General features: G+C 38.3%; 4 protein-coding genes and 1 long non-coding RNA gene across 6 annotated transcripts in view; 3 read left to right on the top strand and 2 right to left on the bottom strand.

Moving 5' to 3' along the window:
• Positions 1-138: 138 nt before the first annotated feature.
• On the bottom strand, positions 139-1,955 carry LOC132114317 (uncharacterized). The gene is made up of 6 exons (XM_059522425.1): positions 1,877-1,955; positions 1,605-1,785; positions 1,182-1,431; positions 911-1,082; positions 622-770; positions 139-397 (listed from the first exon to the last, which is right to left on the bottom strand). Exons 3-6 carry the CDS (start codon positions 1,330-1,332, stop codon positions 150-152), a joined length of 720 nt encoding a protein of 239 aa, XP_059378408.1. The 5' UTR covers positions 1,333-1,431; positions 1,605-1,785; positions 1,877-1,955; the 3' UTR covers positions 139-149.
• Positions 1,956-2,101: 146 nt separating this feature from the next.
• Positions 2,102-4,494, bottom strand: LOC132114316 (uncharacterized). The gene is made up of 5 exons (XR_009425283.1): positions 3,972-4,494; positions 3,044-3,254; positions 2,684-2,927; positions 2,322-2,598; positions 2,102-2,237 (listed from the first exon to the last, which is right to left on the bottom strand). It is a non-coding gene; the product is annotated as an uncharacterized LOC132114316 (long non-coding RNA).
• Positions 4,495-4,891: 397 nt separating this feature from the next.
• LOC132113959 (protocadherin alpha-C2-like) overlaps positions 4,892-18,322 on the top strand; it is a 96,290-nt gene continuing 82,859 nt past the window's right edge. Inside the window, exon 1 of one of the 2 annotated variants that reach the window (XM_059522049.1) lies at positions 4,892-7,396. In XM_059522049.1, coding sequence (XP_059378032.1) covers positions 5,039-7,396 — 2,358 coding nt within the window. In that variant the 5' untranslated portion in view covers positions 4,892-5,038. Of the gene's footprint in view, positions 7,397-7,738; positions 10,274-18,322 lie in introns of those variants that run through there. The other variant, XM_059522048.1, reaches the window with a different exon arrangement.
• LOC132113958 (protocadherin beta-15-like) lies at positions 11,607-14,494 on the top strand. The gene has a single exon (XM_059522043.1). The coding sequence runs from the start codon at positions 11,963-11,965 to the stop codon at positions 14,372-14,374; it is 2,412 nt and encodes an 803-aa protein (XP_059378026.1). The 5' UTR covers positions 11,607-11,962; the 3' UTR covers positions 14,375-14,494.
• LOC132113957 (protocadherin beta-15-like) lies at positions 15,259-18,125 on the top strand (the record flags this gene model as incomplete). The annotated part of the gene is made up of 1 exon (XM_059522042.1): positions 15,259-18,125. A coding segment is annotated over exon 1 (2,460 nt), but the record flags the coding sequence as incomplete, so codon positions are not given.

Genomic DNA, 18,322 nt, shown 5'->3' with positions numbered 1-18,322 from the left:
GTACAAGAAGTATTTGTTGAACATAATACAAAATGCTGCATTACTGACTATGTAACAATTCCACCACTCTGCCAGACGTTTCAGGTATCTTGCCTATCGTAGTTTTGTCAGCTGGTGCTGGGGATATCTTGGCAGACATGTGAGCGTGGTCATTCCATCGTGTGTTGTCCTCCGGATTCGGCAAGAGTTTCCTGATGCTGGTGGGAACTATGTTGGCTACCGGCCACCGCTGGATTGAACCTAGACACATGTCTAGCAATGAGATCCTCCTTTGTCGGCCTGTCAAACTGTTCTGATAGGGAATCTGGAATGGGTACTTTTCGTAGTTCCTCAACATAATAGGCAGGGTCTTCAAACACCTCTACAAACACCAGTCTCATCAGATCTTTGACGTATCCTGCCATAAAAAAACTCTTATTTACTATTATTTGTTTGTTGTACTATTTCTAAACACTTGTGACACTTTTTGGAAGTACTGTTATATTTTATTTTCTATATATATATATATATATATATATATATATATATATATATATATATATATATATATACATATATATATATATATATATATATACATATAACATACTTGTATTTATTAAAAAAGTTTTATGAACAAACCAAAAGTAGGCTCTGTCTTCACTGACTTCACAATTGGTTGCCCCTTCTTAGATTTTGGGTACATTATTTGATAGACAGCTTTGCCTTCCAAGTTCATTGCCTGTTCACGATCAGCATTCTCGTTGAAATGCATTGCCGCAAGATACAGCCTAGAAAGATAAAGTGAAAATTAAGTTAAAAAAATGTACTAACAAGCACATGTACATGGTTGAAAATAAGGTGATATATGTATTAATTTTTTTTTGTCTTGACAACACTGGGCGATGTAAAGTATTAGAACAATTATTACCTGCATAGCATTCCAATAAAAGGAAAAACAACATTCTTGGGGGCGAATCTCAGAATGTCACTGTGGAATGCCTCAAGAGCTGAAGTTTGATGTTGGTGGCTCAGCTTTTCCACATCGCGGAGAACTCTCTTGTTCATGAGCAGCTTCTCCACTTTATACAGGACCATGGTACCTATTAGAATAGAAATGGAGAAATGATAAACATACTGACATTTATACCTATAGTAGGTTATTTTTATTTTTTTTTAAACATGAAATTACAGTCACAAACCTGGTTTTAACCATTTACTAGGGTCTCTGGACACTCTGTCTGCATGAGCGCACTTGGGGAATACTGGATCTTCATGAATGTGGACATTCTGAATGTGATTAAATAAAGTCTTCCACTTAGCAACTTTCTCTGGTCCTTCTCTGGAAGACATGGCTGACCAGTAGATGTGATTTTTTTATACCCACCAACCAGTTTCGCAGCACTTGGAAGTCTTTGTTTCTTGACAATTGTTCTAATTTTTTAGATAGCCCTGGAAATACAAGAAGTCAAAAAGAGAAATAAAATGAAAATCATAAGCTTACTAGAACAAAATTAATAGCTTGAAATGAATGTCAATAATTACTTGAAAATGTCCAATAATTGGTAAAAAAAATTCAAATAAATTTCTAGAGTAATATAAAAAGAATTTTGACTTCCATTTACCCTTCTCGAGGTGCCAAACATCATGGTACTGTTTGATCTCTCTCTCCCTCAGATATTTCTGCACCTGGGTGTGGCGATCAGTCACAATGTAATCTACTTGTAACTGGTTGGACTCTAGATGATCCAGACCTCTTCTGAGTCATTCCTTCTCCATTTGTGCATTGCCTCCAACTTCATTGCTCTTTAAAAAATAAATAAATAAATCACCTTACCAAATGCAAAGTCACATAAAAAAACATGAAGCATTACTAAATACTGCAAGAGAAATTTACCTGTATTAGTTGAATGTACAAAATTTTATTGCTGTCAAGATGCAATAAAGTATAGCTGCCATATTTGGCAGAATGTCCTAAATATAGAAAACATTTGTAAGTTAATACAATACTCTGCCGAACCATAAATATGTAAATTTACATTATTATGATTACAAAGTATTGCCAACATAGAATACATATTATTTTAAAAATCACCTGGAGAATCAGCACGCATATCGCCAACCAATGGTTGTAGTGACTGGAACATGGCCTGCTGATCCATCTTCCACTTGTGAAATATGGCTGGTTCAAGAAACATCCGAGCATGCATTCTGAATGATCTGAAGTGGTGAATTTGTAGATTCATAGCTCTGCAAATCTGGCAACATAGGAGAAATGGAATTATAGGTTGTTTCCTTTGTGAATTCTAAAAAACAATGTGCACATAATAATCCTAAAATACCTTATGCATTTGAATAAATGATCCACCAGTGAAATACACTGCTGCTGACATTTGCAGGTTTCCAACTGAGGTGCTTCCTTTCACAGGCTGGCTCTGCCATTTTTTGGTATATTGACAGTGTTCGCAGACCTGACAGAATGACACAAATTTACCAAGCCGACGTCGCTGTACATTGCAGTTATTCTTGCAAAAAGGACATGTTTTAAAAAGCTCTCTGAGAGAGCTTTCAAAAACAATGTACTTTGCATCGGTGTAATCTCAAGAGATGTCCATCCCACTATAAGTAATGGCAAAGTATGGAATATCAATGATAAATTAAAAACAAACTTAATGAATAACAATGTACATTTGAACAACATTACCTTGTTTCAGAAGGCTCTGCAACAGAGTCACCAGGCTCATATTAGGAATCTAGAGTTTGTCGAATTTCTGATAAATTTGTTGGATTCTCTTCCTCATCCAGCAATTCTGTATGCGGCCTTTTAATTGGTGTTGGATCGAGTCCAGATGTTGATGCCTTTATTGGTGTAGATGACATATGCCTCCATGTTTCAACCGGTGTTGTCTCAATACTAACACTTGTAAAGGAAACTGTTGCCTGTGTGCCTATGACAGAGTAAAAAATTATATTTAATTTAGGTACACCTTCATATATAAAACAGTGCCTTTAAAATGATCTATAAGGTAAAGGTAGTAAGAACCGTTTCACATTATATACATACCTTTGCTCCGTACATGTCCTGTCTGTTTAGTGAAAGATAACTGTGTGGCAGCTGTCTTTTGAGATGGAAAAAAAGTACACTGAATTCCTATAGATTGCATTAGTGGTTTGGCTTGCACTTCAGCAGACACAGTTGTTTTATGTTCTGTTTGACATTCCATGTGCTTGACAGAAAGAAAGTCCTGGCTGGTAGGAACATATGTAGATGTGCTCTATAAATAAAGAATAATTGAATAAATAAATAAACAAATAATTAAATAATTAAATAAATTCCAAAATGTGGTTCTTTACTGGCAACATGACTTTCAGAATAATCACCATGCCAAACTGCAATCAAATAGTAATTCCATGCAGAACAAGGATCTAAACAATACTAAGGGCTCGTTCATACAGAATTCGTTTTTGCTTAGAAAAACGTAAGATGGGCAGGGAAAAGGGGCAAAACACAAGGTCTCGGGAGTTTTTTAAAAGTAGAAATTATTTTAATTTGAGCGCAGTGTTTTTAGAACACCATGTTATGCGCTACTTTTACAACATTTGTATGTGTTTACTCGTGGTTTATGAGGACATGCATTGATTTATGGATTATTGTATGTGACTTATCAGTAAACAAGCGGAACCGTTTTGCACATCAGACTAATGTTTTCATAGAAAAACTATGGAATAGTAGCGCATTTCAATGAAGAAGCGCGCTTTGTGATTTATTATTAAATAATTCATTTATTTTTCATTGACATTTTTTCACACGCATTGTGTATTGTTGTTTGGAGTGGTTTAACAATAAACAAACAGAAACCTACAGTGGCCAGCTAAACAAATGTATTGAAATACACACACACACACCATACATCGCATGTTGTTTACTTGATGTGCTTACGCCCCGATAGCTAAGTTAACAACACAGAGATATTTGAAGCAGTTTTACTCACCGCCTGCGGTTCCAACACACGATCGTGACCCTTTTTCGTTGGGACTGCATCATCCTTAAGAAATAAACGATTTGCAAATCCGGCGTCAAAATGTGACTTGTTTGTAAAACAAGCATCTTCGAAATGCAGGGAACAAACAAAAACACTTGCACAACTCCGTTGATGCTCTGTAAAAATAAACTCCATCCACTGGTCCCTTAATGCTGTTTTTTTTTTTGTAATCTGTGCAGGGTTGTCTTGCCCTGGCAACCAAAAACACACTTCTTTGGTGACATTTTGCTCTCTCGCTCTGGTCAATGAATGTATCTGTTCTGGTCTACGGGCGCGCGCGCTCTTCCGGGAGAGTGCCCTTAGGACCCATATAAGGAAATTCCGCACCATCTAACGTCACACAGACCCATACTCGAAAAAAAACTTTCCGAAACTTGTGACAAACCGGAAGGAGTATTTTTGGAACAAAAATACTCCTTCAAACGTAAAACTTAATTTTTTGAAGCTTTCTCCATGTTTAGCATGGGAATCCAACTCATTAACAGTGTAAAAAAAACTCAGTATGCATGAAATAGCATTTCACCCCCCCCCCCCCCCCCTTTAAGAATATGCTTCATTGTGCGTACATTTTTTTATTTTATTGTTTGTCCTGAAAACATTTAAAAACTCCAGTGTTAGTTGTCACAAAATACTGAATGGATGTAAACTTAAATGTACTTTATTTATGTTTAAGTTTACATTTTGTGTGTGTGTTTGTTTTAAGGATTGATGGTGCTGTATTTTAAAAGTTTTTCAAGTGTTTTAATCCACTTGGTGTCGGTGTTGCTCCAGCATTTGTCCAGAATATTGAGATCTGCCCCTGATGATGACGTAAATAGGGCTGTATTTATTTATTTGTTTCACACACACTAGGAATGCCCGGGATGCATGGACAATACGCTGCGCTGACAGTACCTAAAAAAGACCGAGCTTATTTAGCTATTTTCTCGTGTATTTGCTACGAATGTCATTCTGCGGCCTCTAATATTTGAGCATTTACATTTGATCATAGAGAAACTGTTTGCTAATCGCACGTGATGGAAGCCGGAGGACAAAAGAGCAGATGGGGGTACTGCTGGATTGCCTTTTGTATTTATTTTATTCTTGGATTTGGACAGCAAATTTCAGCTCAGATGAGATATTCAGTTCGAGAAGAAGTGAAAGAAGGAACAGCTTTGGGAAATATTGCTAAGGATTTGGGTCTTGAAGTAAGTAGCTTGATGGACAGGATGTTCCGAATCGTATCTGGATCTAAGGAGGAGCTGTTTCAGATAAATCAGGAAAATGGCGTTTTGTACGTCCATAAGAAAATCGACAGAGAGTCTTTGTGTGCTGGCAGCGGTGTTTGCATGGTAAATTTAAAAACCGTTATTGAAAATCCTCTCGAGATACATTATGTGGAAGTAGAAATATCAGATATAAACGATCATTCTCCCAGGTTTCCTGATAAAGAACAGCGACTAAGAATTTCTGAAAATACACTGCCTGGTGCCGATTATCAGTTACAGGCGGCCGTTGATCCAGATTCTGGAACGAATTCGGTCCAGACCTATAAGTTAAGTCCTAATGATCATTTTGAAATTCGAGTTAGAGAGAGTGATGAGGATAAAATGCCGTTTTTAGTCCTGAAGAAGGCTGTTGATAGGGAGATTACAACTACATACAAGCTGCTTTTAACAGCAGTTGACGGAGGGAATCCTCCGAGATCAGGCATTCTTAACATTACTATTACTATTCTAGATATCAATGATAATCGCCCTGTATTTAGTCGAGAGACATATTCTGTAACATTACAAGAGAACTCTGCTGTTGGCACGGTGGTTATTCGAGTAAATGCAACTGATATGGATGAGGGCCCAAACAGTGAAATTGAATACAGTTTTGCAACGTTAAATAGCAAAGTGCATGAAGTTTATGAGCTCGATCAGGTCACAGGTGAAATACGTGTAAAGGGAAAAGTTGATTTTGAAGATGCAGAAGTTTATAAACTCGATATTCAGGCATCAGATAAGGGACATCCATCAATGTCTGCAAACTGTAGAGTTGTTATTAAGATTATTGATGTGAATGACAACCGGCCAGAGATTGAGATGACATCACTTTATAAGAACATCCCTGAAGATTCTAAACCTGGAACGGTCATTTCTCTCATCAGTGTGACCGATAAAGATTCAGGGACCAATGGTAAAGTGATTTGTCAGTTAAACAAAAATATTCCCTTTGAGCTAAAGCCTTCTTTAAAAGACAATATGTACTCTTTAGTGACAAAAGATAGGTTAGATAGAGAAACGAGTTCACAGTACGAAATTACAATAACAGCCTCAGATTTAGGACAGCCGTCTTTGACTGCATCGACCACTCTCAGCGTTCAGATTTCTGATGTGAATGATAATTCGCCGGAATTTGTAATAAATCCTTTAGACCTCTATATAATGGAAAATAATGAAGCCGATTCGTCTATCATTTCTGTAAGCGCCTTTGATAGAGACATTGATGAAAATGCCGTGATATCGTATCAAATAATTAGAGGTGATGGAACGCAGAATGATTTGTCATCTTTTTTAAATATAAATTCCGCTACTGGTGTTGTTTATTCGCTGAGAAGCTTTGACTTTGAAACACTAAAGACTTCCCACTTCCATGTTCTCGCTACAGACTCTGGAACTCCGTCTCTGAGCAGTAACGTGACAGTGAACGTGTTTATTCTGGATCAGAACGACAACGTTCCAGTGATCTTGTATCCAGTCAGCACTAACGGTTCTGCGGAGGGTGTGGAAGAGATTCCCCATAATGTGAACGCTGGTCATTTGGTGACTAAAGTCAGAGCATATGACGCAGATATCGGATACAACGGCTGGTTATTATTTTCACTGCAGGAAGTTAGTGACCACAGTCTCTTTAGTTTGGACCGCTATACAGGACAGATAAGGACCCTTCGCTCATTCACAGAAACAGACGAGGCCCAGCATAAACTGATCATTCTGGTCAAAGACAATGGGAACGTTTCACTCTCGGCAACAGCGACTGTGATTGTCAAAGTTGTGGAGCCCAAAGAGGCTTTTGCAGTTTCTGATGTGAAAAACACAGTAAACGACGAGGAGGAAAACAGCGTGACATTTTATTTGATCATCACTTTGGGCTCGGTTTCAGTGCTTTTTGTCATCAGCATCATCGTGTTGATTGTAATGCAATGCTATAAATCGACAGACTATGCTTCCAAATACTTACAGGATACAAATTACGACGGGACTCTGTGTCACAGCATCCAGTACACATCTGGAGACAAACGGTACATGTTAGTTGGACCCAGAATGAGTATCGGCTCTACTATAGTCCCGGGCAGTAATGGAAATACTCTAGTGATACCAGATCGCAGGAGGAGAGATTCTGGAGAGGTAGGAGTATGTAAATTATATTAAACAACACCTTCTCAGGTTTAGTGTCCTCAATAATGTTTTATGTTTTCATATTTTATGTTTGACATTTGTGCTTGAGAATTAAGCTTTGAACGCTGCAATGAAATTTCGTTGTCCATGGTGCTGAAATGTTTCACTTTTCAAGGGTAACAATACCTTCGTGTCCGTTTTTTTTTGTTTTGTTTTTTTTTTTTTTTACGTGAGAGTTTACACTAACTACTCCTTTTGTACCATGTGGTGTCAGTGTTACATAAGGATATGGCGTAGAGCTTTGGCCCTGCCTATCTACATGTGGTGCGCATGGCTGTTCCGTTCAGTAAAATTGTGACAGCAGCTGTCGAGTACATCGCGAGAAGCGGAAATATACATCTTCTAGATTTTTATCGACGCTATTTGATCAAGATTGTTGCATGTGGGAAAAGACAGTTTCAACTCAACACCACCATTTTTTGTTTTAAGCTATTTTAAAGGAATTATTGACGATGGACGGACAGAGACGCAGATGGGAGAACTGGTGGATGGCTTTGTGTTTCTCTTTTTTTCTCTGCATCGGGCCGCAGGTTTCAGCTCAGATAAGATACACTGTTCCAGAGGAAATGAAAGAGGGATCTGTTGTGGGTAATATTGCTAAGGATCTGGGACTCGACGTGAGTACTTTGGTGGGCAGACGGTTCCGTATCGTATCTGGTTCTAAAGACGCGTTTTTTCAAGTAAATCAAAACAATGGCGAATTGTATATTCATAAACGCATAGACAGAGAAGAGCTTTGTGACGGAAACGGTGCATGTGTATTAAATCTAAAAACCGCGGTCGAAAATCCTTTAGAAATTCACTATGTTGCAGTTGAAGTGACAGACATAAATGACAACCAGCCTAGTTTTACTGAACATCATCAACATTTCGAGATTGCAGAACACACCCCTATAGGAACGAGCTTCCAGTTGCACGCAGCACGAGACCAGGATGCCTCACCTTATTCTGTTCGTTTGTATAAATTGAGTCAGGATGAAAATTTCGAGATTGACATCAGAAACAGCGATGAGGAAAAAATCCCCTTTTTAGTGTTGAAAAAACCACTCGATCGCGAACATAAGGCAGAACACTTGCTAATTTTGAAAGCCCTCGATGGAGGAAACCCTCCAAAATCAGGTACCCTTAACATTACTGTTACTGTATTGGATAGTAATGATAATCGTCCCGTGTTCAGTCAAAACACATACTATGTCAGTTTACAGGAAAATTCCCCAACTGGAACGACTGTGATTACAATAAAGGCATCTGATAGCGACGAGGGCACAAACAGTGAAATTGAGTATTCGCTTGGTAAAACTTTAAAGCGCAAAGTTTATGACATATTTCAGTTGGATCGCATTACAGGCGAAATTAAGGTTAAAGGTGAGATAGACTTTGAGGACACAGACGTTTATAAACTGGATGTTCAGGCTTCAGATAAAGGTCAGCCTCCTTTGTCTGCCCAAGGTCTAGTTATTATAAAAATACAAGATATAAACGATAATCAGCCTGAAATTGAGCTGACTTCATTATCTAATGTTGTTGCTGAAGACTCTAAACCTGGAACAGTTATTGCGTTGATTAGTGTCTCAGATAAAGACTCTGGTGTAAATGGTAAAGTTGTATGTAGTCTCTCAGAGAATGCTACTTTCGAGTTGAAAGCATCTTTTCAAGATAATATGTATTCGCTGGTGACAAAAGGACATTTGGATCGTGAACTTGTGCCCCATTATGACATTACAATTACAGCAACAGATGTAGGTCAGCCTCCCTTATCATCCATCAAAACTTTAAGCATTCAAGTAGCAGATGTGAATGACAACCCGCCTGAATTTTCGAATAGTATCCTTGAGCTTTACATATTTGAAAATAATGCTCCTGGAGCTTCAATATTCTCTGTGAGAGCATTTGATAAAGATGTAAATGAAAATGCATTGATATCATATCAGATAAATAGAAGTGGAGGGACACAGAATGACATAAGGCCATTCTTGAACATAAATTCAGAAACAGGAGTCATTCATTCGCTTAAAAGTTTTGATTTTGAAGCAGTTAAAACATTTCAGTTCCATGTTGTTGCTTCAGACTCTGGAACTCCATCTCTGAGCAGTAACGTGACAGTGAACGTGTTTATTCTGGATCAGAACGACAATGTTCCAGTGATCTTGTATCCAGTCAGCTCTAACGGTTCTGCTGAGGGTGTGGAAGAGATTCCCCGTAATGTGAACGCAGGTCATTTGGTGACTAAAGTCAGAGCCTATGACGCAGATATAGGATACAACGGATGGTTATTATTTTCACTGCAGGAAGTTAGTGACCACAGTCTCTTTAGTTTGGACCGCTATACAGGACAGATAAGGACCCTTCGCTCATTCACAGAAACAGACGAGGCCCAGCACAAACTGATCATTCTGGTCAAAGACAATGGGAACGTTTCACTCTCAGCAACAGCGACTGTGATTGTCAAAGTTGTGGAGCCCAAAGAGGCTTTTGCAGTTTCTGATGTGAAAAACACAGTAAACGACGAGGAGGAAAACAGCATGACATTTTATTTGATCATCACTTTGGGCTCGGTTTCAGTGCTTTTTGTCATCAGCATCATCGTGTTGATTGTAATGCAGTGCTCTAAATCGACAGACTATTCGTCCAAGTATTTACAGGAACCAAATTACGACGGGACTCTGTGTCACAGCATCCAGTACAGATCTGGAGACAAACGGTACATGTTAGTTGGACCCAGAATGAGTATCGGCTCTACTTTAGTCCCAGGCAGTTATGGAAATACTCTAGTGATCCCAGATCACAGGAGGAGAGATTCTGGAGAGGTAAGCAAATTATTTATCTGTGTATTCGTTGTAGGGAAAAATCAATGCAGAAGTTGCCTGCTCCCTGTACTGAACCTGTTCAGGCTGTTTTTCCAGCGGAACACTATTAGTGTCTGTCTTTCTTGGATTCAGATTTTATTAATTATTTAGGCTTAGGATTTACATTACAAAAGCACATGAATATTAATAAACATATACCAATTGATGAGGAAATTAAAAAAAAGAAAGTACTAATAAAATAAGTAGGAATAGAGAATTTTGTTATTCTGTTTCCTTTTATACATTTTGCACAATGGTTGTACTGTTGTTCTTTGTCATAACAGGCCTTTCATAACTTGCAGCCAGGTTTGAGCATCTCTGATGAAAATGGGGTCTTTTCTTGGGTCTGATGAAATTTATTGTGGTGGGCTGTGAAGTAATGAAAAATGTTTTAATAATATGTATAATTTAGTCATGTTAATAAAGTGCAATTATGTTTCCATTTCATTTAGTGTGCAGTGCAGTCTTTCAATTGCCAGTTCTGTCTGTGCCTGTTCATCTATATGGCGAGATTGTATTAACTTGGTCTGTATATGCTTGGGACTTGTTTTAGTCTAGGGTTGGTCCTGTGGTCAGGTACTCCGATAATTTTATATTCTCTGTTTAGGGACAGAAAAATTTTCAGTTTACTTTAAGCTGCTTCTGTCCAATGCGGACTGAAATAAATACAGGTATATGCATGTTATTATTATTATTATTGTTTATTTTTTAGATTTGTTGGTTTGGTCATGTTTTTGATTGTGAAGTCAACTGTAAAGCAAAAGGACCTTACTCTGGGATCAGCTGCTTGTATTTCTGGGCTTTGTGATGGAGGTTCTGTACATCATTACTCTCTGGGGGGACTGGAATTTCTAGGCTTTTTTCATTATAGTTAGTATCCTACTTTTTCAGCTCTGCAGCTTTTATTTAGAGTTTTGAATTGTAATACAATATCATTTTGGCTGAATTTGATGCCTGCAGTGTTTGTCCTATTTAGCAAACTGTTGGATTGTGAACGGACCCCAAATCACACGTTAACAGAGTGTAATGATTCTTGTAATGGATTTAAATATTTTTAGCCAGATTCTGTTTGACATTTAAATTAAGATTATTTTAAAAATAAAAATCTTTGTTTACAGCCTTGCATAAGTTTGTTGCTGATGTTTATTCAAACGTGTGTATATTTATGAGCTTGTTCCAAGGGTATCTTTTTTGATTCCCTCTCTCTTTCACTTTAATTCAAGCACTCACCCACTCACTTGTTTTAATGAAAACATTCATACGTTCTGTCTTATGGGAGAATGTTGAGTATTTAAACATAGCTTAATCACAATTTGTGTTGATGGTTTTTAAGTCCACTGATAAAACTACACGAATTTGACAGAAATAAAATATTTTTGGACGTTGCAATGCAACTAACGCTTTAGATCGCGAGATGTCAGTGTAAACCTAGAGAAAGACTCGTGACGTCAAATGGCTGCTCATGGGTTTTTGTTCCGCCTTCTCAGTTTATTCGTGTGTTTTCTCATTTTCAGCACCGGTGCTGTAAGATTTGTCAGGATTGAGTACAGCGTCTATCAATTGTCTGACTTGTTTTCAGCGTAACGTGAGCAACGATGGAGCTATACAACAAATATTTATAGATTGATCTTGAAATTGCGTTGGAAGGGATTTTTGTAAAATAGGAAAAATGGAACAAAGAAGATGCTCTCATCAGCTGGAGCTGAATGCAAAACTCGCTTTCATTGCTGTATCGCTGTTGTTTGGGAGAGCAGTTTGGGGACAAACACGGTACACGATCTTGGAGGAGCAGAAGGACGGAGCTGCTGTGGGAAATATCGCAAAGGATTTAGGTATTGATCCCAGAACACTAAAGGAGAGGGGATTTCGCATCGTTTCGACCTCAGGCGAGTCAATGTTCAGTTTAAATCAGAATGACGGCGTCTTGTATGTGAACGGTAAAATAGATAGAGAGGAGGTGTGTGAGAGAAGCACCCCGTGTTTAATCAATCTGAAAATCGCTCTAGAAAGCCCACTAGAAATCCACTATGTCATTGTAGAGATTTTAGATGTAAACGATCACAGTCCACTGTTTCCCGAGAATGAAAAGCGGCTGGAAATTTGGGAATCTGCTCTGCCAGGCGCGCGATATCCGCTACAGGCAGCGCGAGATCCAGACAGTGGAAGCAATTCGGTTCAGACCTACAAACTCAGTCACAACGACCACTTCCGACTTGAAATTAAAGATCGAGAAGATGGTAAAATTCCTATTCTGATTTTACACAAGCCACTTGACAGAGAAGAAACGAAAAACATAAAATTAGGATTAACTGTTTTTGATGGGGGGAGACCTCCTAAGTCTGGCTCAATAAAAATATTGATTGATGTGCTGGATATAAACGATAATGCGCCTGTTTTTACGAAAGAGGCTTACACTGTTGTATTGAATGAAAACGCACCTGTGGGCACAACAATTGTACATGTTAATGCCACTGATTTGGACGAGGGTCAAAACGGAGAGGTAGTTTATGCTTTAGGAAATAATGTTAATCATAACTTGCGTGAACTTTTTCAACTTAATCCAGTCACCGGAGAAATCATTGTGAAAGGTGTTTTAGATTTTGAGGTCAAAGATATATATGAAATTGATATTCAGGCATCTGACAAAGGAATTGTTCCTCTTGCGACGGATAAAAGTGTAATTATAAAAATCGTCGATGTAAATGATAATGCACCGGAAATAGAGGTCACATCATTTTCAAGCTCCATTCCAGAGGATTCCAGACCTGGTACTACAGTGGCTTTGATAAGCGTCACCGATTTAGACTCTGGGCTCAATGGAAAAATCTCTTGTTCAATATCTGATGATATACCTTTTAAACTAATGCCGTCATCACACGAAAATATTTATTCTTTAGTTACCTCTGGATTACTTGACAGAGAATCGACATTTCAATATGACATAACATTAGTTGCAAAAGATGCGGGACAACCATCGCTGTCTACTATTAAAACTATAACAGCTCTGATATCAGATGTAAATGACAATATTCCAGAATTCTCATTTTCCCCATATGCGTTTTATGTGATGGAAAATAATGGTCCAGGCAAATTTTTATTTTCTGTGTCTGCTACTGACAAAGACTCAAACGAAAATGCTATAGTTAGCTATCAAATATGGAGAGAAAGTAGCGAGGAACATAAATATACATCTTTCATTAATGTTAATTCTGAGAATGGGGACATTTATGCGCTTAAGAGTTTTGATTTTGAAACTGTTAAAACCTTCCAGTTCCATGTTGTTGCTACAGACTCTGGAGCTCCGTCTCTGAGCAGTAACGTGACAGTGAACGTGTTTATTCTGGATCAGAACGACAATGTTCCAGTGATCTTGTATCCAGTCAGCTCTAACGGTTCTGCTGAGGGTGTGGAAGAGATTCCCCGTAATGTGAACGCAGGTCATTTGGTGACTAAAGTCAGAGCCTATGACGCAGATATCGGATACAACGGCTGGTTATTATTTTCACTGCAGGAAGTTAGTGACCACAGTCTCTTTAGTTTGGACCGCTATACAGGACAGATAAGGACCCTTCGCTCATTCACAGAAACAGACGAGGCCCAGCATAAACTGATCATTCTGGTCAAAGACAATGGGAACGTTTCACTCTCAGCAACAGCGACTGTGATTGTCAAAGTTGTGGAGCCCAAAGAGGCTTTTGCTGCTTCTGATTTGAAAAACGTAGTAAAAGACGAGGAGGAAAACAACGTGACATTTTATTTGATCATCACTTTGGGCTCGGTTTCAGTGCTTTTTGTCATCAGCATCATCGTGTTGATTGTAATGCAGTGCTCTAAATCGACAGACTATTCGTCCAAGTATTTACAGGATCCAAATTATGACGGAACTCTGTGTCACAGCATCCAGTACAGATCTGGAGACAAACGGTACATGTTAGTTGGACCCAGAATGAGTATCGGCTCTACTATAGTCCCGGGCAGTAATGGAAATACTCTAGTGATCCCAGATCGAAGGAGGAGAGATTCTGGAGAGGTAAGAAAATGGCTTATGCATCTTTCTTTTAGTTGTAGGAAACTATTTTAACATAGAAACTGGCTGCTGTCCGTGGGACTGAACTTGTTCAAGCTTTATTTAAAAGGAACATTCTTAGTGTCAACCTTTTTCTCATGTCCAGATTTATTAGACTTAGGATTCACATTACGAAAGCACATCAATATTAAATAAAGAAACATACAGCCAATGAAGAAACATGCTTAATATATATGTGAGATTGGGGCCTGTTGATACAGTGCAATTCTGTTTCCACTTCATTGTTAGTGTGCAGTGCAGTCTTTAGTTTGTCAGGTCTGCCCGTGCCTGTCCATCTCTATGGCGATGTTGTACTCACTTTTTCTGTAAATGGTCAGGACTTGATTGAGTTTAGGTTTAATCCTGTGGTCAAGTATTCCAGCATTTTTAATATTTTCTGTTTAGTGACGGAAATAATTTTAATTTGCTATAAGCTGATGCTTCTGTCCAATGTTGCTGTTTTCTTTTTTTTCCTTTTTTTCTTTTCTTTTTTCATCTGGTTTTCTCCTGTGTTTCAGCTGGACATGTTTTTCATTGTAAAGTCAATTGTAAAACAAAATGACTTCTCAATTGGAGCAACTATTGGTAGTTCTGGCCTTTGTGATGGAGGCTCTGTGTTTGGGTGGACTGCAGTTTCAAGGCTTTTTTATTTAATTGTTTGTTGGTATCCTCCTAATTCAGCTGGACATGATTTAATTAGAGATTTGAATTGTAACAGAATTTTTGTTTGTTTGTTTGTTTGTTTTGCTGAATTTGATACCCGCACCCTCTGAGTGTTGTCCTAATTAGTTAAATGTTGATTTGTGAACGGTCCCCAAATAGTAGGTCCAGAGATGTTTTTTTTTTTTGTAATCGACTGAATTATTTTCAGCCAGTTTCTGTTTGACATGCACATTAATATAATTTTAAACAATGAAAAAGCTTGACGTTTAAACGTCTTAAATCACAATATGTGTGGATGGTTTTTAAGTCCACTGATAAAACTACATGCATTTGACAGCCGGAAAATATTTTTGGACGTTGCAATGCAACTAACGCTTTAGATCGCGAGATGTCAGTGTAAACCTAGAGAAAGACTCGTGACGTCAAATGGCTGCTTATGGGTTTTTGTTCCGCCTTCTCAGTTTATTCGTGTGTTTTCTCATTTTCAGCACCGGTGCTGTAAGATTTGTCAGGATTGAGTACAGCGTCTATCATTTGTCTGACTTGTTTTCAGCGTAACGTGAGCAACGATGGAGCTATACAACAAATATTTATAGATTGATCTTGAAATTGCGTTGGAAGGGATTTTTGTAAAATAGGAAAAATGGAACAAAGAAGATGCTCTCATCAGCTGGAGCTGAATGCAAAACTCGCTTTCATTGCTGTATCGCTGTTGTTTGGGAGAGCAGTTTGGGGACAAACACGGTACACGATCTTGGAGGAGCAGAAGGACGGAGCTGCTGTGGGAAATATCGCAAAGGATTTAGGTATTGATCCCAGAACACTAAAGGAGAGGGGATTTCGCATCGTTTCGACCTCAGGCGAGTCAATGTTCAGTTTAAATCAGAATGACGGCGTCTTGTATGTGAACGGTAAAATAGATAGAGAGGAGGTGTGTGAGAGAAGCACCCCGTGTTTAATCAATCTGAAAATCGCTCTAGAAAGCCCACTAGAAATCCACTATGTCATTGTAGAGATATTAGATGTAAACGATCACAGTCCACAGTTTCCCGAGAATGAAAAGCGGCTGGAAATTTGGGAATCTGCTCTGCCAGGCGCGCGATATCCGCTACAGGCAGCGCGAGATCCAGACAGTGGAAGCAATTCGGTTCAGACCTACAAACTCAGTCACAACGACCACTTCCGACTTGAAATTAAAGATCGAGAAGAAGATGGTAAAATTCCTACTCTGATTTTACACAAGCCACTTGACAGAGAAGAAACGAAAAACATAAAATTAGTATTAACTGTTTTTGATGGGGGGAGACCTCCTAAGTCTGGCTCAATAAAAATATTTATTGATGTACAGGATATAAACGATAATGTACCTGTTTTTACGAAACAAGCTTACACGATTACATTAAATGAAAACGCACCTGTAGGCACAACAATTGTACAGGTTAATGCCACTGATCTGGACGAGGGTCAAAATGGAGAAGTAGTTTATGCATTGGGAAGTAATGTCAACAATAATTTACGCAGATTTTTTAAAGTTAATTCAGTCACTGGAGAAATAATTTTGACCGATCGTTTGGATTTTGAGATGAAGGATAAATACGAGATTGACATACAAGCATCTGACAAAGGAATTGTTCCTCTTGCGACGGATAAAAGTGTAATTATAAAAATCGTCGATGTAAATGATAATGCACCGGAAATAGAGGTCACATCATTTTCAAGCTCCATTCCAGAGGATTCCAGACCTGGTACTACAGTGGCTTTGATAAGCGTCACCGATTTAGACTCTGGGCTCAATGGAAAAATCTCTTGTTCAATATCTGATGATATACCTTTTAAACTAATGCCGTCATCACACGATAATATTTATTCTTTAGTTACCTCTGGATTACTTGACAGAGAATCGACATTTCAATATGACATAACATTAGTTGCAAAAGATGCGGGACAACCATCGCTGTCTACTATTAAAACTATAACAGCTCTGATATCAGATGTAAATGACAATATTCCAGAATTTTCATTTTCCCCATATGCGTTTTATGTGATGGAAAATAATGTTCCAGGCAAATTTTTATTTTCTGTGTCTGCTACTGACAAAGACTCAAACGAAAATGCTATAGTTAGCTATCAAATATGGAGAGAAAGTAGCGAGGAAAATAAATATACGTCTTTCATTAATATTAATTCTGAAAATGGGGACATTTATGCGCTTAAGAGCTTTGATTTTGAAACTGTTAAAACCTTCCAGTTCCATGTTGTTGCTACAGACTCTGGAACTCCGTCTCTGAGCAGTAACGTGACAGTGAACGTGTTTATTCTGGATCAGAACGACAATGTTCCAGTGATCTTGTATCCAGTCAGCTCTAACGGTTCTGCTGAGGGTGTGGAAGAGATTCCCCGTAATGTGAACGCAGGTCATTTGGTGACTAAAGTCAGAGCCTATGACGCAGATATAGGATACAACGGCTGGTTATTATTTTCACTGCAGGAAGTTAGTGACCACAGTCTCTTTAGTTTGGACCGCTATACAGGACAGATAAGGACCCTTCGCTCATTCACAGAAACAGACGAGGCCCAGCATAAACTGCTCATTCTGGTCAAAGACAATGGGAACGTTTCACTCTCAGCAACAGCGACTGTGATTGTCAAAGTTGTGGAGCCCAAAGAGGCTTTTGCTGCTTCTGATTTGAAAAACGTAGTAAAAGACGAGGAGGAAAACAACGTGACATTTTATTTGATCATCACTTTGGGCTCAGTTTCAGTGCTTTTTGTCATCAGCATCATCGTGTTGATTGTAATGCAGTGCTCTAAATCGACAGACTGTTCGGCCAAGTATTTACAGGAACCAAATTACGACGGAACTCTGTGTCACAGCATCCAGTACAGATCTGGAGACAAACGGTACATGTTAGTTGGACCCAGAATGAGTATCGGCTCTACTATAGTCCCGGGCAGTAATGGAAATACTCTAGTGATCCCAGATCGCAGGAGGAGAGTTTCTGGAGAGGTAAGAAAAGGACTAGAGGTGTGCTATATTGACAGCTTTGTATATATATATATATATATATATATATATATATATATATATATATATATATATATATATATATATATATATATATATTAATACTTTTCTTTTTATAACTACACATGCATGTAAATTCTGTATTATTCTTAGATTGTTTGTTTTGCTGTGTTCTTATGGCTGAACCGCGAGAACTAGTCGCTGTCCTTGGTTCTGAATATATGATGCAGCTTTTTGCCCTGCAAAATTCTCTCTCTTTTCTATTTCTGTATGTA

Source organism: Carassius carassius, chromosome 33, assembly GCF_963082965.1.
Source record: "Carassius carassius chromosome 33, fCarCar2.1, whole genome shotgun sequence".
NCBI lineage: Eukaryota > Metazoa > Chordata > Actinopteri > Cypriniformes > Cyprinidae > Carassius > Carassius carassius.
Note: the sequence above shows the minus strand (reverse complement) of the source record. Positions and strands in the feature narration are given on the sequence as shown.

What these genes read in the sequence shown, in the direction of transcription:
- LOC132114317 (XM_059522425.1), bottom strand. Translation starts at nt 1,332, where the DNA reads ATGTCTTCCAGAGAAGGACCAGAGAAAGTTGCTAAGTGGAAGACTTTA. An exon ending in TAGTAAATGGTTAAAACCAG is followed by an intron (nt 1,083 to 1,181) that starts GTTTGTGACTGT and finishes CTATTCTAATAG; the next exon opens with GTACCATGGTCCTGTATAAA. An exon ending in GAAGACAGAGCCTACTTTTG is followed by an intron (nt 398 to 621) that starts GTTTGTTCATAA and finishes TTTTTATGGCAG; the next exon opens with GATACGTCAAAGATCTGATG.
- LOC132113958 (XM_059522043.1), top strand. Translation starts at nt 11,963, where the DNA reads ATGGAACAAAGAAGATGCTCTCATCAGCTGGAGCTGAATGCAAAACTC.